General features: G+C 39.3%; 1 protein-coding gene across 1 annotated transcript in view; it reads left to right on the top strand.

Moving 5' to 3' along the window:
- The window catches only part of FMNL2 (formin like 2), a 346,942-nt gene that overhangs the window by 211,480 nt on the left and 111,326 nt on the right, over window positions 1-24,136 (top strand). The window contains 1 exon segment of the mRNA XM_071216434.1: window positions 23,281-23,361. Within this exon segment, the coding sequence (XP_071072535.1) occupies window positions 23,281-23,361 (81 nt within the window).

Raw genomic sequence — 24,136 nt, 5'->3', positions numbered from 1 at the left:
CCGATCTGCCCCTGGAATCAAATCTTCTGTCCTATACCCCTCTCCCCAATACATAGCAAGTACATAATATGTCTCTGTGCTTTTTTTTTTTTTTTTTTTTAAACATTTCCGTAACTTTGTGAGTCATTTGAAGCTTTTTTCCTGCCAGGTATTGATACCGATACATTATTTTCTGTGGGGCAGCAGAGTCTAGGTAATGGGGTCTTGTCTTTGGCATGCCAGAGATAATGAGCAGCAACAGCGGTGGGTTTTAATAGCCTTTCAGTGTTGGTGGTTGCTCTCCGTTAGAGTCATTTGAGAAACATATGGGTGGCACAGAGAGTGGGGGAAGCCTTTGAAGGAACATAATAGTGCCTCCAGCAATAACCCCCTCCCTTCCCTTACATCCACTTATGCTCCCAGACTTAATCTGCCTTCAGCCCCTATCCCCAAGTTGAGGCTTTGATTCTACATTTAGTCTTGCTCACTTCTAACTCCCAGCTGTTGGGTTAGCAGCCACCTCCATCTCCCCTTTCCCCTCCCTCTGCTTCTCTCTCCTGGCAGGCTGGCATTTTTACTATATTTAATGTTGTTTGATGTTAAATTGTTTAAATTTTTACTATGCTTCCACAATTCTGTGGTATGTTGAGATGCTGTTTATATTTAAATCATTACTAGGTTTTCATGATCTGTTTAATTCTTTTCAAATCCTCTCTTTCCACCCTAAGTGTTCCTCTTGCATCATTTTGATATTTGGTCTTTCCCCTCTATGTAATCTTCTTTTGGATATGCATTAATTGGATTTTTTTTGTACTTTGTTATTTTGTTTTCTAGTTTTTTATTTTATTTTTTATTTAGTTTTTTTTTTAAGTATGTATCTTATAAGGATAAGAACTTACCCTTTCACAAATAAAGTCATCACAGTTAAAATAATAATTCCTTAGGTTCTTCTATTGCCCAGTTTTCCTCAAAATGGTCTTTTTAACTGATTTGTTCAAAGGAGAATCCAGTCTACTACCACACATTGCATCTTGCTGGTACGTTCCATAAGTCTCTTTTAAAAAAATAAATATTTTCATTAGAGAGGTTGCGAATTTACAAAGAATCATGCACACTACATTGTTGTGGAACATTTGTTACAGGTTATGAGATAATGTCATTAGATTGTTACTACTAACCATGGTCCTTATTGTACATTTTTTCCATACCCCCTATTATTAACACAGTACATCTTTGGCATTGATGTAAGAATATTATAGTATAGTTGTAGTCTATAGGTTACATTAATTGTATTTTTCCCATACTTCTCCACATTCTTACCACCTTGCAATAGTGATGTACGTTTGTTCTCTTAATCTAGAACAGATTTTGTTTATTTAGTGAGGAGAACAAACAAGCTCACTCTTAGAAAGTTTCACTATCTGCATTTACCTGATTTTTCCCCTAGTGGTGCCACTTGGGTACTGAATTTTTGTTAACTTGAAGTTAGATTTAAAGGCTTGATTAGACTGATGTTGACCATCTTAGTCTACAGTGTCAGAGGAGACAAATCATTTCTAGTTGTCCCACTATTAGATAAGATTACCCACTGGATTGGAGTAATGGTATTGTATCCCTCCATGGCACAATTGTGCTTTTTTGGTTGTGTTTGTGTTACTTTGATACTATATATGTATATGGCCAGTTCCCTATCAGCCTTGCATCTTACGAACTTAGCACTAACTGATAATCTTTTGCTGAATCAGTTTCTTTGGGAGTTGCAAAAACAGTCATTTAAAAATTTTTTTTCCTTCTACGTTAAGGTAGCATTCTTTTGTGAAGTAGAACTTTCAAGTAGGTCTTGGTTTACCCTGGATTACAGTTATTCCTGGAACGCTTTCCCTTCAGTTGCCATTTTTCAAAATAAGGCTTGGGTTTAATAGATACTTCAGAAAGTGACAAATGACTGTTGTCCAGCTTCTTAGTTTGAGTATCATTGTGACCTTATGGATTTTCACAGATTCAATATGTTTGAATCAGTATGACAATATTTTTGGAGCTCATCATTACTTGCACCTACAGGAACCCTTCCATGTTCTGGCTTCTGTATCCTGTTGACATGATCCTTGAGAGCTTGTTTCGTTGTACAAAAATGATCTCTTGCGCTATCTTTCTTGCCCTAGACCTAGAACAAGACATTTCTCTAAGGAACACTGGTCTTTTTAGTGGGATATTGGAGATGAGAATTTCAGAGCTAGAGATCATCACAGCTGCTAGATGAATTTGCTTCTCAAGTTGTGTCTAGACCTAGAAAATAGCTCTAAAATTATGAGTTCATATTGATATTATTTCCAAATCAAATTTTAACCGCCCACCCCTTCAGTTCTCTGTCTGCTCTCTGTGTCCATTTGCTGTGTGTTCTTCTGTGTCTGCTTGTCTTCTCTTTAGGCGGCTCCAGGAACCCATCCTGGGATCTTCCCAAGTGGGAGAGAGGTGCTCAATCTCTTGCTCTACCGCAGTTCCCTGATATGCTGCGTTTCTTATTGTCTCTCCTCTGTGTCTCTTTTTGTTTCATAATCTTGCTGTGCCAGCTTTCTGTGCAGGCCAGCTCTCCACACAGGCCTGCTTGCTTTCACGAGGAAGCCCTGGGAATTGAACCCTGGGTCTCCTATGTGGTAGATGGGAGCCCAGTTGCTTCAGCCACATCTGCTACCCCCCAAATCAATTTTTAACATGAGTAATTTACCTTCTTTGATTTTATCACTATCACTTCTCTTTTACATGGAAATATTAGTTTCCTCAAATTAATGTAACTATTTGTCATTTCCTGTAAAAAATATTTTAAACATTTTTAATATTGTTTTTAGCTGAAGTATTGCTACCAAAATTTAAAAATATTTTTGTGCCTCGAGGGTGCATCGCATTGAGGATGTCTGAAGTATTATGATCTAAATTCACTTGCAGTAAATACCTTCTCTGTTATTAACTTCCAGTATTAGGGGTAATTGTAGGATAACAAATAGGTGCCAAGATGTGTGATACACACAAGGAATTTTTCATTCGCATAACAGTCCCATTTGGATGTTGTTCATCATTGGAGGCTAAGTTCTACAGATTACTCAGGGGCCAGGCAAAGTTCTTTTCACAATATAGCTTTCACGGTCACCCTGGGAGTTGTCACCTTTGCAGCAAGCTGGAAGGGAGAAAGACCATGCAGCTGCATGCCGGGAATGGGCACTCATCTCCTGCACTCTTATTCCACTGGCTAGACCTGTGAAGGAACATAGGAAGTGTAGACTAGCTTGAGTGCCCAGGGAAGAGAAGAAAATGTTGAGTAAACAGCTTGGCAGTCTGACCAATTTTGGCATTCTGATAATTTCCGTCATTTCAAGTTGTATTCAGTGCACTAAATGCTTTTATTTATGTCTCTGTTAATTTATTCATTGAATAAGCATTTAGTTGTATAGGTGAGGGGAAGCAAAGAATGAGGTGAAATGGTATAGATCTGAGTTTTGTAAAACAGGAATCTCACATAATTCTTTGAGTCTGGAAAAGACTACATAAATAGTTGCTGTGGTCGATTTGTTTGCAGTGAGTTCCACTACTTTGTACTGGGTGTGAACTGGCTAGGGGATATGGTTATTTTTTGCCAAACTAAATATAAATAAGTATTTAATCTCTTGGCTATACTGTACTTAAGATTTTTGAAGGGCCTGTCTTCCCTTCAAAGGTAAAGGAAAGGTACTGAGTTAGTTGCTTTTGGAAAGAAGATGAGTTTCTATCATTTTCCCTCTTGAAAGCAAAGGAGGCTCTCCTGCATTAGGATTCATTCCAGGTCTCTGATTCCCTGATTCTAAAACACCAGAGAAGCAATCAGAGGAGCAGATGCTAACTCTCTGTATGTTGAGATGACTTAAGTTTAATATCTTGGAAGTCCTGGAAAATTTTGAGTGTGAACCTAGAAATGAATTTTCTGTGCACCTTGCTTCACCTCTCCAAGAAGTTCCTTTTGCCATATGGCTTTTATATGGTATCTTTTATAGGGGATAAAAAATACTGGCCTGTCCCACAGGAATAGGAAATAGGGGAAATAATTGTTCCTTTTTAAACTACTCCCTTTTGGCTACCTGATATAAATGCTCTGTCAGAAGTGCAACAGGACTTGGCCCAGTGGTTAGGGCATCCGTCTACCAAATGGGAAGTCCGCGGTTCAAACCCCGGGTCTCCTTGACCTGTGTGCAGGTGGCCCATGCGCAGTGCTGATGCGCGCAAGGAGTGCCCTGCCACGCAGGGGTGTCCCCTGCATAGGGGAGCCCCACACGCGAGGAGTGTGCCCATAAGGAGAGCCGCCCAGTGCCAAAGAAAGTGCAGCCTGCCTAAGAATGGCGCCGCCCACACGGAGAAATGACACAACAAGATGACGCAGCAAAAGAAACACAGATTCCTGTGCCGCTGACAACAGAAGTGGACAAAGAAAGATGCAGCAAATAGACACAGAGAACAGACCCCTGGGGTGGGGGGGAAGGGGAGAGAAATAAATAAATAAATCTTTAAAAAAAAAAAAAAAAAAAAAAAGAAGTGCTGTTTGGCATCAGTAGCCAGAGCGAGAAAGCCCCTGCTCAGTCAGATTTGAAGCTTTTAGGTTATCCTTTGCCAAGATGAACATCACGTTGCGTGACTGGTAATGCCCATGGAATTGTAAATCTCCATTCTCCCCCTTTAAAACAACTCAATTGCCTGAGCTTGCTTAGACAATTTTGAAGTACATTTTATTGTAGGAGCATCTTTTGTAAAGATGAGGACACGATTGTGGGAAATGAAATCATGTAGCTATTTAATGCACGTGGGCTAGCTGAGATGGACCTTTGGCACTATCTTTTAGAAAATATTTGAAAAACAAATTTTAGTGACTTATTAAGGTGTATTAGCAGATAATACAAATACTACTTTACATTGTTTTAACACTTGGACATTTAACTCATGATCTTTGCTGTAGGAGGTTGTTTTTGTTTCCCTTTCAAGAAAAGGAAGTATCAAATGACTTTCTGAAAATTATTTAGCAAGTGGTTGAGCTGATGCTAAAACGGAGGGTTGCTAATGCCTGATCCTGAAAATTTTTATGTCCTGAAAAATACCATCATATTTCGGAAAAGGAACCTTTTTGAAAAAATTGCCAGCACATAACCTGGATTGCTGTAAGATTGTGGCTTCTTCCTATCAATCAGTGAAACCATGTATTAAGCACACAGTGAAGGCCAGTGTGCTAGATGCTATGACCACAGTCTTTTGAAAATCATTGTGCTACATCTTTCAAAAGAAGAAATTGAGAAAAGAAGATGACAAAATTATGAAAGTCAGTTACAGAAAGACTGAAAGTACGATTGAGAGCTCTCAGCCCACACACTCCCTAGTTGTCTGTAGCATTCACGACATCTTTCAAAGAGAGAAAATATTTTAAAAAGTTATTTTTGAAGTCTTTGAGGAAATTGAGTTATCCTTGGTCTTTATCCCTGGGGTTGCAGTAAAACATTTTGGCGATTTAATTTAAGTACAGAAACATCAGGTCAGTGGGTTTTGATTTCCAGCCATTCTGTAGGTGTTGGGGGCGTTCCCCAGGTCAGGGGAAAGTTTGCAGGAGGACAGGAGAGAAATGACTTTGAAATATGGTTTGAATTTTATAAGGAATGCATAGCTCAGTACCTGTAGGGATAGAGATTGTATATTCCATATCAGTCTGGTGGATATTAGCTGTGGACAAGACCAAGCCTAGCAGCAGCATCTTCAGGTGCTAGAAGCGCCATCATCATACAGATTTTTTATCATTAAAGCCACTGCTAGTTGTTTTTTTTTTTAAATTTATTGAAGTATATCACTCATACATGAACATATATAAACAATAAGTGTAATAGTTGTGAACTTATAAAACAAACATATATAACATCATACAGGACTCTCATAACTCACCCTACCACCAATACCTTGCATTGTTGATAAACATTTTTAACTAATGATAAAAGAGCATTGTCAGAATATTACTACTAACCAGAGTATTTCCCCCCAACCCACCCTATTTATTATTATCTTTATATCATTTATATATGAACATACATAAACAATAAGTGCATAGTAAAAGTTGTGAACTTACAAAGCAAACTTGCATAACATCATGCAGGGGTACCATACATCAACCCTCCACGAATACCTTGCATTGTCATGAGATGTTTATTACAAATTATGAAAGAATATTGTGAAAATCTTACTACTAATTATAGTCCTTATCTTACATTTGGTGTATTTTCCCCCAGCCCACCCTGTTATTATTTTTAAAATATATTTTTTATGACAGAAGTTGTAAACTTATAAAACAATCATGCACATGTACAGAATTCCTGAACAACACCCCTCTGTCAACATACCACACTGTGGTGGAACATTTGTTACAGATAAGATAATATCATCTGATTGTTACCTCATCCATAGTGTACATTTGGCACACATTTTCTATACTGCCCCATTATCAACACAGTACATCTTTGGCATAGATGCAAGTATATTATATTATTACTGCTAAGCACAGTCCATAGGTCATTCCAGTTGTATTTTTCCCATGCTTCTCCACATTCCCACCACCCAGCAGTAGTGATTTACATTTGCTCTAGCTCACAAAGTACACTCTTGCATCTGTACTGTCAACCACAATTCTCATGCACCTCTTGGTTTTCTGTGCTATTCAGTTCCTAGATTATTCTCTAGCATTCTGTCATTTGACATTTATATACCTAGGGTACCATTTTCAGCCACATCCCCATTTATAAACTAGCTGTTACTCACTATTTGTTACCATCCACTGTATACATTTCCACATTTTTACAGTAAAGCTAATTAAAACTTCTACTTATATTAAACATCAGTAGTTCATCTCAGTTCTCATCTTATCTCCTTTAAGAGTCCACCACCTACCACCAGGTCTTGAAGATATTTTCCTACAATTTCTTTTAGGAGCTTTAATGATTCTTGCTTTTATTTTCAGGTTTTCGATCCATTTTGAGTTAATTTTTGGGTAAGGTATGAGATAGGGTACTCTTTCCTTCTTTTGGCTATGGATATCCAGTTCTTTCAGCATTATTTGTTTAATAGATTATTCTGCCTGAGCTGTGTGGGTTTGACAGGCTAATCAAAAATTGCTTGACCGTATAAGTGAGGGTCTGTTTCTGGACCATCAATTTGGTTCCATTGGTCTGTGTGTTTTTCTTTATGCCAGTACCATGCTGTTTTTACCACTATAGCTAGGTAATATGATTTAAATTTGGAGATGAGCATTTGCTTTTCTTTTTTAACATGTTTCTGGCTATTTAGGACTCCCTACCCTTCCAAATAAATTTGATAATAGTGTTTTCAATAAAAAAAAAGTGCCAGTGGAAATTTTATCGGGATTGCATTGAATCTGTATATCAATTTGAGTAGAATTGACATTTTAATGATATTTAGTCTTCCAGTCCATGAGCATGGAATGTTCTTCCAGTTATTTCGGACTTTTTTGATTTCTCCTAACATTGAGTTGCAGTTTTCTGAATACAAGTGCTTTACATTGTTGGTTAAGTTTATTCCTGACTACTTGAATTTTATCTGTCATATTTTATTTTCACCAGTATTTTGATACTTTTAGTTACTTTTATTGATAACATCTTCATTTCTAGACTGTCTTCCAGGCCTCTCTCTCCCCTGTCTTTTCTTTTCAGGCTCTCGCATACTCTTAAGTATTTCCTGAAAATCTGGTCTCTTGGTTAGAAATTCTCTCAGTTTCTATTTATCTGTGAATATTCTAATCTTGCCCTCCTTTTTGAAAGAATTTTGCTGGATACAAGATTCTTGGTTGGAAATTTTTCTCTTGTAGTATCTTAAATATATTATAACATTGTCTTCTTGCCTTCATGGTTTCTGGTGAGAAATCAGCACTTAATCTTATTGGGTATCCCTTATATGTTATGCATTGCCTTTCTCTTTCTGTTCTCAGAATTTTCTTTGTCTTTGGCATTTGACATTCTGATGAGTATGTGTCTTGGAGTTTGTCTATTTGGATTTTTTGGATGGGAGTATGCTGTGCTTCTTGGACATGGATATCTGTGTCCTTCAATAGGGTTGGGAAATTTTCTACCATTATTTCTTCAAATATTCCTTCTGCCCCTTTTCCCTTCTCTTCTCCTTCTGGGACACCCATGACATGTATGTTTGTATGCCTTTTGCTGTTATTTAGTTCCCTGAGACCTTGTTCAATTTTTTTCCATTCTTCATCTGTTTTTCTGTATGTTCACTTTCAGAGGTTATTTCTTCAAGCTCACCAGTCCTTTCTTCTGCCTCCTCAAATCTGCTATTATATAATTCCAATGTTTTTTAAAATTTCATTTATTGTCCCTTTCAATCCCATAAGATCTGCTATTTTTCTATGTATGCTTCCAATTCTTCTTTGTGCTCATCCAGTGTTTTCTTAATATCCTTAATCTTTTTAGCCATCTCATTGAATTTGTTAAGGAGATTTGCTTGAACAGATATGATTAGTTGTCTCACCTCCTTTATGTCATCTGGAGGCTTATCTTGTTCCTTTAAGGGCCATATCTTTCTGTTTCATGGTGTGGATTATAATTTTTTTTTAAAGATTTATTTTTATTTATATCTCTTCCCTTACCTGCCCCTCCTCTCCCACCCCAGTTGTCTGTTCTCTGTGTCCATTCACTGTGTGTTCTTCTGTGTCTGCTTTTATTCTTGTCAGCTGCACCAGGAACCTGTGTCTCCTTTTGTTGTGTCATCTTGCTGTGTCAGCTCTCCGTGTGTGTGGTGCCACTCCTGGCCAGGCTGAACTTTCTTTCGTGCTGGGCAGCTCTCCTTAAGGGCGCACTCCTTGCATGTGGGGCTCCCCTACACGGGGAACACCCCTGCAAGACACGGAACTCCTTGTGTGCATCAGCACTGCATGTGGGCCAGCTCCACACGGGTCAAGGAGGCCCTGGGCTCAAACCGTGGACCTCCCATGTGGTAGGTGGATGCTCTATCTGTTGAGCCAAGTCCACTTCCATGGATTGTAATTTTTTGTTGATATCTTGGCATTTGGCTTGCTATAGTATTTCTTCTGGGTTCAGTTTTTCTCTTTAGTTTAGGGCTTCTTGCCCTTTCTGCCTTGCTTCTTGTGCAGTAGGAGACAAGGATGTAGTTGGTGCTATAAGCTGTGGAGGCTCAAGCTGCCCTCATAGCCAGATGGACCGATGAAACTTTTCCCAACTTTCTCCTTTGCTAGGGGTAGGGACAGAGTCACAGCTGAGTGGAATAATCCAAGTTGTGCCAGCCTAGACTGTAGTTGCGCATAGAGACTGATGAAGATTCATGCCTCTTTCTCCCCTGCCTGGGGTAGGGATAGAGCTGCAGGTGTGGGCAGCAATCTGTGCAGTGCAGGTCCAAGAAGATTGTAGTTGCCCTGGTAGACTTCTGATTATTCAGTCTGTGCCAGCCAAAGGTACTTGCAGTTACCTGGATAGGCTGGTGCAGGGCCCACCAGCCTCCTTGCTGCCAGAAGTGGGGCTGAATCCTATGCTAGGGCTGCAGGCTGATCTGGGTGAAAGAAACTGGTTCCTACTGTCACTGTGATATTCGGTCAGCCTGGCTTCCCTCATGCTGGGGGTGGAGTAAAAATGGCAGCCACCAGCCTCTTTCCAACTTGGACAGATTCACACTCTAGCTTTTCCTAGGGTTATACCTTAGCCAACCAAGTCTACTAATCAGTAGCTGGAATCGGTGGCCAACTGTCTCCTCCTCCCATTTTTGGGAAATGGAGCTTCCAATTCCAGCCACACAATAGCTCCTAGGGCAGCTTGTGTTGCCAGAGTAGGATAGTCACTAGACTCCAAGGCTTGGCTGGTACAGGTCCCCCAGCTTCCTCCCTGACAGAGGTGGGGCTGCAGCCTAGGCTAGAGTTGCAACATGATCTGGATGGAAAGAAGCTAGTCACTACCAGCTCTGTGATTTTCAGTCTGCCCTACTTCCCCTTGTGCCAAGCACAGAGTTAAGATAGTGGCTACTAGCTTCCTTCTAACTTGGACAGGTCCAAACTTTAGCTGTTCTTAGGATTAAACTTTAGCCCGCTGAACTTACTCATCAGTAGCTGAAGTTGGTGCCCAACCTTCTCTTCCTCCCTCGTTTTTGGGAAGTGGAACCTTCAATTCCAGCCGCGGAACAGCTCCCGAGGAAGCTTGTGTCTCCAGTGGTGGACGGGCACTGGCTTCTGTAGCATGGAGTGCCCTACTTATGCATCTTCTCTGCAGATGGGCAGTCTCCTCCTTCCATTCCTTTAAGGATGCTGCAAGATGTTCTTCTGTCTTCTGAGCCCCCAAAGCAGTGCTTTACCTTGCTCCAAATGGCTTGAGATGTTTACTACGTGCCTTGTAGCTGGAGCTGGCTCTAGGAGCTTCTTATTCCGCTGCTATCTTGCTGGTTGTCCCCCACTGCTACTTTTGTTCACAGTCACTTCATCACAACTACTGGGCTGTTGATGTATGTACTTATATAATATGCTAAGTCCACCTAAAACCCTAAAAATTGGATATTCTTCATAGCTTAGATATTGTGCTTATAGATCTTTGTCACAGCCAGCATATGTCCTCAGCAGCAATGACCAATTTAGAAGGACCTCTTTCCTACTTTCCCTTCTCTGTCGATCCTTAAGTGTTTTCTTCTGGCTTTACTTAATTAGTTTTGACCATGTGAATCACAAGTCAGAAGTATGGCTTGCATAGTCTTGTGATCTGAAGATTAACAGAAAGATGGGAGCCTGATTAGAAAGTGTGTGTATATGTTTATCATGTTACGTTTGTAATTATGATGGGAAGATCTAAGGAGAAAGCATAAGATATCCAACTGGAGCGTGGGTTTAAGATTTAGGTTTTCTGATTGTCAGCATGCATTGCTTTTGGTGGAAGGTAAATATTGATACTAGGAGACTGGCATATGTGTGTTGGGGGCAGAATGGGAGGAGGGGTCAATCAAGATGGTGGATTTATCCATGAAATGACAGTGAAGATATAAAATTATTTGGGGCATGTAGGTACATTTGGAGCCTGATGGCAAACCGTAATACAATTTCCATAGTTTAAAAATCTCTAGTAGAGTTACAAATGACATGACAGAAATGTTTTGGAAATTGTAAAACTAACAGTTTACTGGACTTCTAGAATGGTATACTTCCTGCAGAAGTATTAGCAGACCAGACTGTCTCTGGGATTTCTTTGTTTTTCCTTATTTTTTTCACTTTATTTGCAAAGAAGCTTTAGGTTACAGAAAAGTCATAGAAAATATAGGGGATTCCTATTTTTAAAAATTAACATCTTCAAGAGATCCTATTTACAATGGGTTTGCGTTAACAGGAATGTGGATTAAGATTGTCTAAATTTGGATACATAATTCAATCTATAACAGGTCCAATAAATTAATAAATTTTAAAGAAAAAAAAGAAAAAGAAAATACATGGGATTCCTATATATGCCACCCCTCACCGTCTCATGTTTTCCCCTATTAATAACATGTTACATGAGTATGGTCTGAGCTTTCTTTTTAATTAGGGCAAGTTACACCAACAAAATAAAAAGGAAACTTTTAAAAAAGAGAGATGTGATCAGTAACAAGGCAGATAAGCAAAATGTATCCCCCAAAAATTGAGAACTGGTTTTTAAAATCATATTTATTGTTATGTAGCTTTCTACAATAAAATTCACAGGTAGTAAGTGCTTTCCCAAGTGACTAGACTATTTTGCATTACAATATGAAAGCTCTGGTTGTTCCATGTCCTTGTCAAGCTCACCAACCCTTGATGTCAGTCTTTTTGTTTGTAGCCATTTTTGAGGTATGTAGTGGTATCTCATTGTGCTTTTCTTCGTATTTCTCTAATGCTAATGCTGTACCTGTTTGCCGTTTGTGTCCTTTCTTTGTTGAAAGTACATAAATCTTTTGCTTACTTTTAGAAATTGAGTTATTTGTCTTACTAACAAGTTGTAGAAATTTAAAAAAAAATGCATTTTGGGTACAATTTTTTAGCAGGATGTATGTTTTGCAAATATTTCCCCCTAATCTGTGCCTTGTTTTTTCAGTTTTATAAGTGTCTTTCAAAGAACAAAAGTTTTTAATTATAATGAAGTTAATTTTTTTAAAAAAGTAATTTATCAGTTTGTGTCCTAAGAAATATTCCTCCAACCTCAGATCATGAAGAATATCTTCCATCTTATTCTAGAAATTTTATAGTTTTGGTTCTTATAAATTTTTGAAACATTAGTTTTCAGTTGTTTATTCCAAGAGAAATACTGTTATGGCATCTCTTACTGCTTCACTGATTTCCTTATGTGGAGAGGTGGTTTATGTTATATCATTGCACTTATCAAAACTGTTCTACAATTGAATGCTGTTTTTTGGCTTTTCTATGGTAAATGACGGCCATGGTTTAGTGCTGAAGTTTAGTATTCTGAGCCTATGCCTAAAGTAAATGAAAGCAAATGATGAGGGCAAGGTTTAAGATCTGATAACCCCCCCCCCCACCGCCATTTTCAGTTGTTCTGTTCATAAACGTGTCTTCTTTGCATACATTAGACCCTTCTTGACTTTAGTGGAAGGCAGTTTCTGTACCTCCCTCCCATCCTATCTGTTTTGAAGTCTCATTGACAAACTTATGCCCTTAATGAATTTTCCAGTTCAGTTTAATTCAGCAAGCACCAATTGAAATTCTGAGAATTGTTTCCATGTATTTGTACATTATTTGAGTTGGAGCAAATGAAGTTTCAAAGAAGTCATTTAGTATAACTTTAGCCAGAAAAGCAATCTTTGGAATAGGAGTTTGTCAGTTTTTTTCAGATCTTTGAGAGATTGAAAAAATTAGTGCTTTTTTCTAAATCTTGACAAACCTAAATACCTAATTGTTTCTACAAGTAATCTAAGTCTCAATCTTCCTCCCTCTTTCCTTCTCTTCCTTCTTCCTTCCTTTCTGGATCAAAACACTATTATTTCTACTTCTCCCCATATTTTATTTGTATGGTATAAGGTTATTTCTGAGACTTTAAACATCTTCAGGATGTTATTCTTGTTTGAGGGGCATCCCTAAAGAGGGTTTTGGAATGTTGTGAATGGAGGTGAGGAAGAAATGGTTTCCCATCCCCAATTTTCAGATGTAGAAAAAGAAGGTATATTTATACCCCTTGTATTTTTTTTTTTTTTTAGCAACGACTGGGGTTTGAACCCAGAACCTTGTTGGTGGGAAGCAGGTGCTCAACCACTGAGCTACATTTGTTCCCCAGTATACCACTTGTATTTTTATAGAAAAGGTACTCCTAGGGATTTTGTGACAATCCTGTGAAGTTTTTTTTTTAAATGTAACTAAAATATCCCTGAGTCTTTTACTTACCAAGGATATACACATTCTCTTTGTCAATTGAATAAACAAAGGGGTCCAGTTACTAAAATAGAAAGTACAGCCTATTGCAATAATTAATAAGCTTTAGCATACAAAAGACTCACTTGGGAGTTTAAGAAAATGCAGATTCATTTGTACTTGATGGATTTGAATGAGGTCAGGGGAATTTGCAGTTCAACTAGAGTCCTAGTTGATTTAGATGCAGGTCCCTGGTGGTTACAATTTTTATTTCTTTTAAGAAACACTTATGTGAAAGAAAGGAAAGCTTTAGGTCTCAAGAAGAGAGAGAAAAGGGTTTGAAGAATCCTCAAGGTTTTCTAGTTTAAGTTCAACCTTCCGTCACACAGTGCAATCCTTAGATCCTCATTAACAATTGTTATTATTTACGGGACACCACCATGTGGCATTCAGTGTGGAGGTGATCCAGTCTTTGCTTAGGACAATATGAAATAGTAAAACAAAGCAAAAAATTTCAGCTAAAGCACTGTTTAGATTGGGGAAAATGACAAAACTGTAAGTAGGATTAAAGAGGCCCAATTTATATTACCTATTAGAAAATGAGTTATAGGTTGTTTGGATCATGAAAGACCTGTTGAACTAGAAGAAACTCTTGCTAGTCTAAATAAAGGAAATCATTTGGAGAAGTCACATAAAAGTTATTTTCAGTATGAGAGTTGTAATGGAACACTTGGAAAGTTGTCCTCTCCTCTTTGACTAGGAAAATGATTTCCTTTTCAGCACTGAGGAATGCTCCAAGGCTCTCCAAGAAACTATGCCTGTGGAATGAATCTCACATGCTGATGTTTCAAGTCTAGTCGAATGCGGAAATGGCCAACTTTTAAAGTTGGGAATGAAGGAAGGAAAGCTGTGAATTGCTAAACTTTTGTTCTTCCACTGGTAAAATTCCCTATTGACTCTCTGTTGTCTATGCTTTACCCATCAGCTTATTTGAAATCTACCGTTTCCCATTCTAACGTGCTGTTTAGGTCTTGTCTGCCTTACTTTTCCTAAACTGCTTTACTGAAACCCAGCTAAACCCCTTGAAGTTGCTCGCACATGCCTTATGCTTCTTTGCCTTTGTTGCCATATTTCCCCATCTGGAAATCTCTTTTGTCTCCTGCCTCTCTCACACCACCCTACAATGTCTAAATGCCTGTCTTCCAAAATTCAATTCAAAACCGCTTTTGCCAGTGAGGTTCCTTTGATCATCTCAGCAGGGAAGAGCCTCACCTTTCTTTGAACTTCCAGAGGATCGCATATGGCTGTTGTTATATTCTACTTTGTATTACAGCAATGTCTGTCATATCTCATAGATGAGACCTAATGTCTTGGAATTGAATTTGTTTCTTTTCGTGCTTTTTAGACAATACCTTTCTTAGTGTGTTTTGGAGGAGTGAAAGAATAAAATGAGCACCACCACCACCAGCAAAACTTGGTGTTTTTCATGTTAGTGCCTAGACGCTAAGGGGAACTAAATAGAACAGTATTTAAGATGTTCAGAAGCAGGGACTTGTTTAATATAATGTTTTCATCCAATAACAACCACAGGGAGCTTTCTAAATAGTAACACCGCTGGCACTAGACTTCTTCCTGTCATTGTTATCCAAAATTAGAATCCCACCTGAGCTTGCTCTTTTGGTAGAGTCTTAATACTTTTTCTGCATTTCCTCTAACTTGTCTTCTACTTTCTCGCTATATTTTCTGTAGGGGGATAATCTGACAGACTTTTTGAAATTTTGGAATTTGTTTTTATTTTCGGTGGTGGGGTGTATAAAGAATATGCTGTCTCTTGGGGGATATGAGTTTTTCAATTCCTTTGATGAATCTCATTCTTTTTGTGTACATTGTTTTCTGTTTGTATAAATAGTTAGCCCTGTGAGAGCTGGATATTCTAGCTTACTTTAGTCCTTGCTTAGAAACCCTGATTCTGGTCTTGTCCTGCCTACTTCCCCAGGTGTACTACAGGTGTACTATTCTTGCTCTCTCTCATACTGTCTAAACCTTTTCAGTCTGTATACAATATCAATGCAATATTTTATTCTCATCTTTTCTTGTCTCTGCCTATTCTTGTCAGCATTATCCATTTTAGAGAGTAAACCTCTTGAGGACATGGATTATTGTCTGCATAACTCTGAAGAATACTTAGCTCCTTGCTAAGCCCTGCAAATTAGTGCTTACTAATGAGCAGTGATGCTGGTTGTAATTATGATTCATTTAGAGGCTCCAGTTTGCTTACTCAGCCTTTGGAAAGGAAGCCCAACTACTTCCAGCTTCTAGGAAGAAAAACATTCAAATGTGGTGAGCTTTTGTGTGCAAAAGCAAAAGCCTTTTAATATTCACGATTTAAAGTATTACAGGATCACCATAACAAAACTTTTAAAATTTTATTTTATAAAAGTTTAATAATGGCGTAATGATGGTGACATCTAGTTCATCCCTAAGAATTTTAAAGCAGTTTACGTAGCTCTGCTAATACATTTCTGAAATTGAGCCAGTGACCTGGTGGCTATCCCAGATGGGGAGAAACTCAACTGAGTGTGTGCCCCAAGAGCCGTTTATTTCCTGGAGACTTCCTTTACTTCTCAGATGTTTTGCTCAAACTTCTTTCCTTAAACTTAGGAATATTAATATATACATAAACTTGAATGGAATTCTGTTTGGTTTTGGAGTTGTTTATCCAGATATGATTTCTGAGGTGGAAATGCTTATAGCATGCTTGTTTTACGTCCAGCTAATCCCAAATTAACCTCAATACTTTCTCTTGTATTTATGTATGTGGAGAGAGGTGCTGCAAAAGACCAGAATTCTTTTTTGCTAGACCAGTGTCCAATTCCAAACCTTTATGCAGAAAGGCTTTCAGTGGCAAACTCAGATTTGGGCGGAGATTGGGGCCCCAAAGAAAACAGTTCAGCTGATTAGAAGGTACCTAAGGTTGCCTGTGTATCTGATAGAAAGAACCATCTTGTAATACAGCCAAGGAATTCTGTTTACTGGGACTTAGCTAATTACCTCAGCGTATCCTTGCTGCAATCCATAATTTAGTTTCTTTTAAGAATGGCCTGGGAAGTGGACTTGGCCCAATGGATAGGGCGTCCATCTACCACAAGGGAGGTCCACGGTTCAAACCCCAGTCCTCCCTGACCCGTGTGGAGCTGGCCCATGCGCAGTGCTGATGCACGCAAGGAGTGCCGTGCCACGCAGGGGTGTCCCCCACGTAGGGGAGCCCCACACGCAAGGAGTGCGCCCCATAAGGAGAGCCGCCCAAGCGCGAAAGAAAGTGCAGCCTGCCCAAGAATGGTGCCGCACACATGGAGAGCTGATACAACAAGATGACGCAAGAAAAAGAAACACAGATTCCTGTGCTGTTGACAACAACAAAAAAGCAGACAAAAGAAGAACACACAGCAAAATTGACACAGAGAACAGACAACTGGGATACGGGGCAGGGGGAAGGGGAGAGAAATAAATTAAAAAAAAAAAAAGTAAAAAAAAAAAAAAAGAATGACCTGGTTCTCAAACCTGGGTTGCAGTAGACTTAAACCTTAGTTATTAAGTAGAGTCTAGTCAAAGTTCTGCCTTTTCCTTATCTACAGGGCAGGCCTGTGTGTAGTGTCTGGGGGAGCACAAGCCTTAGTTGATTGAGTTAATGAGCAGTGTATAATTATCAAAGGCATTAAGTAATTTCAGAGCCATGAAGAACAAAACACAACCTTATCAGCAAATGTCCTTCAGCTATAACAGTGCATACCCTAAGTTTGGCTGACCTATGTCTAGCACTGTGCCCACTGGGTGTATGTCCTATACAGGGGGTTTACTTTGTGCACCTTTAAATTTACACTTAAATGCAAATCAAGATCACAATGGGATACCATTTTACACCCATAAAAATGGCTACTTTTTAAAAAAGCAAATAGAAAATTGCAAGTTTTGGAAAGGATGTGGAGAAATAGGAGCACTCATTCCTTGCTGGTGAGAATGTAAAATGTTGTAGCAGCTGTGAAGGACAGTTAGGCAGTTCCTCAGAAAGCTAAGTATATAGTATTCATATGACCCGGCAATCCCTTACTCGGAATATATCCAAAAGAATTGAAGGCAAGGACTCCAATAGATACTTGCACACCAATGTTCAGAATGCATTATTCATGATTGCCAAAAGATGGAAGCAACCCAAATATCTTTCATCAAGCAATGAATGGGTTAACAAAATGCAGTGTCTATACAATGGAGTATTATTTAGCCATAAAAAGGAATGACGTTCTCTGATACATGCAACAATGTGGCTGAACCTTGAAGACATCATGTTGAGTGAAATAAGCCAGCTATCTCACTGATATGAAATAATTAGAATAAAAAAAACTTATAGAGGGAGAATCTAGCGTATAGGTTCCCAGGGAGCTAGGTTAGAGTTAGGGAATAAGGAGCTAATGTTTTACTTGTACAGAGTTTATATTTGGGTTGACTGTAGAGTTTTGGTAACAGATGGTGGTGATGGTAACAAAACATTATGAATGCAGTTAACAGCACTGAATTATATATATGAATGTGGTTAAATGGTGACATTTTAGGTTGTATATATGTTTTACTAGAATGAAAATTAAAAGAAGGAAGCATGGGACTGTACAACAAAGTGACCCCTATTGTAATGATGGACTATAGTTAATAGTATAATTTTAAAAATGTGTTTTTTTTTTCATGAATTGTAACAAATATACCACACTAAGGCAAGATGTTAATAATAGGGTGGTATATGGGGACATTGTATTTTATATATTTTATGCTTGACTTTTCTGTAAGCCTACAATTTCTCTAATTAAAAAAAATTAGTAAAAGAAAACCAAATTTACCCTTAATTTATGAGAGAAGTGACTTATAGATGACATTTAAAAAAGGTTTAATTCTCTGAGCATTATTAAGAACCAACTCTGTGCCACATATTCTACATATTGGGGCTCAAAGATAAATAGAACTTGTTTCTATTCTTAAAAACTTATATTCCATTAAGTACAAGATGAGCACACTTATTGCAGTATAACAAGAACAAAAAAGGCCATACAGTCAAAAAACATGGGTTTGAATCCTTGATCTGCTAGTTATAGAAATATATATGATGCTAGGTAAAATATTTAATTTGTGAGCCTCAGTTCTCCTATCTATAAAATGGAGCTAATACCTGCCTCTCAAATAGGAGGAGGCTTCAGTGAACTTAGAGGTCTGAAAAACATGGTAAAGTGTCATTAAAAGGTAAGTTAATAATCTCAAAGAAACAAAGTGCTGGCCTGTGTCAAAGGTGATTGCTTTCCTGGGCTTGCAGAAATGGAGTCACTTTTAGCAATAAGACAACATTTTCTTCTCATTACCAAAGAGATGTCCTGAATAGAAATTGTCCTCCTAACTCTGTAAATCATTTAAAGTAGACCATTTGCAAATGGCACGGAAGCTTAATAAAGATGCTGTGTTTCTCAGGTTTCTTCTCCCACCTTCCCTCCCACCCCTCTCCCGGTGCAATTGTCAGGCTAGTGCACCTGGGTGTTAATCAGTGACTTTGAGGTCTTTTTTTTGAATACTTAGGGAGAATGATTAAAATCCCCAGAGCAATTAATGTTTTCCATCCTGAAACATTTCATGAGAAAAGTTTAATCTCACAAAGAGATTAATGACAAGAAGTCAGGGTGGTGATGATGCTACAGGACTGGACACTTTGAAGCAAATTTGTATTTTAAAAGCTCTTTCAAATGGCTTAGCAATTCATGTTGACAAATCAGCATGATTAAAGGATATTTTGTCATGCCTCAGAATAATATCCTTATATAATGTAACTCAAGTTGAGGACTTAATTTAATTAAGCTACTCAGATCAGTGATACCAAGCATGCAAACAACTAGTTGTTGAAAACAGCATGTGGTGTGAGAAGCGGCTTTAGAAGGTGAGGGTGATGGAGAACTCGGTGCCAGTCAAAGACAGTTTTGGGTTCCAATGCAAAATCTAAAATATTAATATTGAGAAAAATGCATTCATTTAAATAAATGTGATACCTGCAATCTATCCAAAGCCCTTCAAAATAAAAGTGTTATGGCAAGGTGCTGAAATTTTCCAAAGTATTTCTCAAAATGTTTCTATTGTCCAAATGACCATACTGACAACAGAAAGAAAGGGTTTTGTGATTTAGGTGCTGGGTTTATAACTCAATCAGTAGCTCCATTTGAGAAGAGACAATTAGACAATTTAGGAAAATGGGGCTTTGTCGTCTTCCTACACAATAGTTTTATTTCAATCCCTGGATGCAGGCTGAGTTTTCCAGAAAGTAGCTATAATTTGGACCTCTTGTGTTTTAAAGCATCAGGTTTATTTTCTCTTTCTTGGAAATACATTAGTAAGTTACTCAAACAATTGAAAACTGTACCTAAAACAACAACAAATACTAAGTACATTTAACAAACTGAGTTCATTATATTTAGATTTTGTCTACAATATCATATCTTATGAAAATATAATCAGGGAAGCAGATGTGGCTCAACTGATAGAGCTTCTGCCTACCATATGGGAGAACCTGGGTTTGATCCCTGGGGCCACCTGGTGAAAAAGAAGAAGAGAAAGCATGCCCACGCAGCAAGCCAGCGCACACGTGGTAAACCAGTGCTCTGTGCAAGTGAGTCACGCAGCACGATGAGGACACACCAAAACGAGAGACAAGGGGAGAGTCAAGGTGAGTGCAGCAGACCAGGAACTGAAGTGGTGCAATTGACAGGGAACCTCCCTCCTCGTCAGAGGTCTCCAGGATCGAGTCCCGGTGAATCCTAGAGGAGAGAAAATGAGAAGAGAAGACAACACAGACAGCAAAAACAGCAGGGCTAGAGGAGGGGAGGAGGGAAAATAATAAATAAATCTTTAAAAATATACACATAGGCGGTGGACTTGGTCCAGTGGTTAGGGAGTACGCCTACCACATGGGAGGTCTGCGATTCAAACCCCGGGCCTCCTTGACCCGTGTGGAGCTGGCCCATGTGCAGTGCTGACGTGTGCAAGGAGTGCCGTGCCACGCAGGGTGTCCCCGCGTAGGGGAGCCCCACACGCAAGGAGTGCACCCCGTAGGGAGAGCCGCCTAGCACCAAAGAAGATGCAGCCTGCCCAGGAATGGCGTTGCCCACATGGAGAAATGACACAAGATGACGCAGCGAAAAGAAACAGATTCCCGTGCCGCTGACAACAACAGAAGCAGGCAAAGAAGACACAGCAGATAGACACAGAGAGCAGACAACCAGGGTGGGGGGGAAGGGGAGAGAAATAAATCTTTTTTTAAAAAAATAAGAAAAGTTAAAAAAATATATATATATACACATATACATATAACCAAATCAACTGAACTAGAAAATGTGCATATTTGAAGATGTTCCTCTGAGGTTACCACCCTTTCAAGTAGGAGAAAGCTATGCTTCTTGACTATCAAAAATGGGATTCACTAATTGAATGAAGGCTAAGGTGTTACACGTACTACTCATCCAGGTTTTGTTATTTTAAAGGAATAAATAAGGTACTTGTGTTGTGCAAAAATTGTCCAAAAGAACAAAAGTTAGCAGTCTTTCAGCAGCTGTCCATACATTCACATTTTAGGTTGTCAAATATTGTGCTAGCCAAAGCTAGGTATAATTTCTTGAGTTTATGAGTTAGAGAGCTTATATTTAGAGGTAGGAGGTGTTTGCTATAGCAGAAGGGAGCATAATTTGAGTTGCTGCTGGTAGTACAATGATAAGGTTTTTTAAAAATTTGGGTAATTGGAATTGTAGTATTAAAAAGTATAACTTTTATTTGTATCCTAATTTCTCTCTGGAATCAGCTGTGGTCATATACATACAAGGTTGAAAATTATGGAGTAACAGCTTTACTGAGATAATTCAAATACTCTCAAATTCACCCTATTTTAAAACAAAGAGGAAATATTCATGTATCTCAGTACAAACCACTTTCCCCTCTTTTAAAGTATTAAAAAGAATAAAATTTTTTTTTTAAAGATTTATTTATTTAATTCTCCCCCCTCCCCCGGTTGTCTGTTCTCTGTGTCTATTTGCTGTGTCTTGTTTCTTTGTCTGCTTCTGTTGTCGTCAGCAGCATGGGAAGTGTGGACTGCGCCATTCCTGGGCAGGCTGCACTTTCTTTCACGCTGGGCAGCTCTCCTTACGGGTGCACTCCTTGCGCTTGGGGCTCCCCTACGCGGGGGACACCCCTATGCGGGGGACACCCCTGTGTGGGGGACACCCCTGCGTGGGGCGCGGCACTCCTTGCACGCATCAGCACTGTGCATGGGCCAGCTCCACACGGGTCAAGGAGGCCCGGGGTTTGAACCACGGACCTCCCATGTGGTAGACGGATGCCCTAACCACTGGGCCAAGTCCGTTTCCCTAAAAAGAATAAAAATTTTTAAAAATAAAAAGGTGATCTTTCCAAGAATAGTGAGAAGGGATCTTTCGTAGTTCTACATCTGTAAGTGAGCAGGACTTGAGCGGACCAAGAAGAATGCTGTGTGTCCCCTGTGTTGGAGAAATATGGGTTTGCATGGGATAAACAAATGCTTAAACATACTGGCCACTCTTAAAATTCCAAAAATGTCCATTGTTGAGGAAGCAATGAACAGACTGAAAAGAAATACTAGAAAAACATCCTTTTGGTTTTAGGTAGAGAACTTGATAAGGATTATCATGATTTCATGAAGAATCCTCTTTTTCCTTTAAGATCTATTTAATTAAGCTTCTTAATGTATGAAATGTAACACATATAGAAAAGGTTGTGAAACCTAAGTGCAGCATAAGTTGTTTATAGCCAGTGCTTGTGTAACTACTACTCAGGTCACTGGCAGCATATCAGGAGTGCTTCGGTTTCTCTCCCAGAGTATTCCAGCCCTTCCCCCCAAACAGATCTTTATCCTGACTTTTATGCTAATAGTTTCCACATATATTTCACATATATATGCCTTATATGTATACGGATATGCTTGTATATGCTCATGTATTTATGTGTGTATATATGTATAGATGGATATGTATAAATGTATAATTATATATAAAACTTTATAGAAACAAATGGTTTTACCACCTGAGTATTTATCCTAAAACAAAGTTTAACTTTTCTTGTTTTGTAAGTCCACATGAATGAAATCACATGCTTTTGCTCAACATCAGGCTTGTAAGATCTTCCTCCTGTGTAGGAGCATATATCTGTGGTTGTTCATTTTTGTTGTACCGTAGAGTGCCTTTGTATGCATATAATACAATATAATACAATAATATAGTACTTATCTATTCTGTAGTTTGTAGACATTGGTTACCCAGTTTTTTTTTTTTTAAGATTTTTAATTTTATTTATTTCTCCCCCCCTCATTCCCCATGTTGTCTGCTCTCTGCATCCATTCGCTGTGTGATCTTCTGTGTCTGCATATATTCTCATTAGGTGGCTCTGCGAACTGATCCTGGAACCTTCTGGAGTAGGAGAGAGGCGACTAATCTCTTGCGCCAACTCAACTCCTTGTTCTACTACATCTTCTTATTTTCTCTCCTCTTGTTTTGCCATCTTGCTGTGCGAGCTATCCATGTTGGCTGGCACTCTTGTGCGGGACAGCTTTCCCGTGCAGCTGGCACTCCAGTGCGGGGCGGCATTCCTGCATGGGCTGGCACTCTGCGCGGGCCAGTTCACCGCATAGGCCAGCTTGCCTTCACCGGGAGGCCCTGGGCATCAAACCCTGGACCTCCTATATGGTAGACGGGAGCCCAATTGGTTGAGCCACATTCGTTTTCCAACTGGATGGGGCATGATGGCATTAATGTGTTTGAATATGGCTGGCTGTGTTATGCCTTTGGAGCTATAATGCTATTTATTTCACTCTGTGCTCCCCACAGGAACGATTCCAGGTGAAGAATCCTCCCCACACATATATCCAAAAGCTCAAAGGCTATCTGGATCCAGCTGTAACCAGAAAGGTAGGATGGATTTGTTTCCATTTTTGTTACCATTTCCTCATTAGCAGGCAGAATCCTGCTTCCTTGGAGGCAGCTTTCCTTCCTCTGCTTTATCACCTCACCAGAGCCTCCAGGAAAACAAACTTTGGAGACTGACAACACAAGGAGACAAAGAAAAAAGCCATCCTACTCACTTGAGGATGAGTTTAAAAATGTCTCCCTGAGTAGGACATCACCTTCCTCTGATGGTTATTGAGTCACTGCCATTTTCAAATTTCACAGGGCAGAATCCAGTTCAGAGGTGTTGAGGCCCCTGGAAAAGCAGGCCTCGCAAGTGGAACTTGTCTTTCATGCCTTGGTCTGTTTCCAGAGACCTTGAAAACTCACTGGGGCTTTGTCATTCCAGCTGTGCACTCACATCCTGTGCTGATGCTTTTTAGCAGCTTCCACTGCTCCAGCCTCTGCCCCCTGGCTCCAAGAAGGTAAGGAGAGAATAGCTGATTCTCTCCTTTCACAAGCCCTGCTTTGTAGAGCCCCACAGTTGGTCTAAACGGATGCCTAGTGATAAAGCAGGTAGCCTGCACAGCTCTGCAGGCCCTGTCGCTCTTGGGAGTCTCTGGGCAGGACTGGTAAAGGGCACCAGACAGCTCTTGCTTTTCCAGTGAGCACAGCTCCTGCTTTCAGGGCTGCCTCAAAAATCTCTTGAACGGCATCTCCTCTGCTTTCACCAAATGACTCATGAGAAAAGAAAAGCACACTTTTCCTAGTTAGCCACTGTTTTCAGGGCTCTTGTTTT

Source organism: Dasypus novemcinctus, chromosome 7, assembly GCF_030445035.2.
Source record: "Dasypus novemcinctus isolate mDasNov1 chromosome 7, mDasNov1.1.hap2, whole genome shotgun sequence".
In the NCBI taxonomy this organism is placed as follows: domain Eukaryota; kingdom Metazoa; phylum Chordata; class Mammalia; order Cingulata; family Dasypodidae; genus Dasypus; species Dasypus novemcinctus.
Note: the sequence above shows the minus strand (reverse complement) of the source record. Positions and strands in the feature narration are given on the sequence as shown.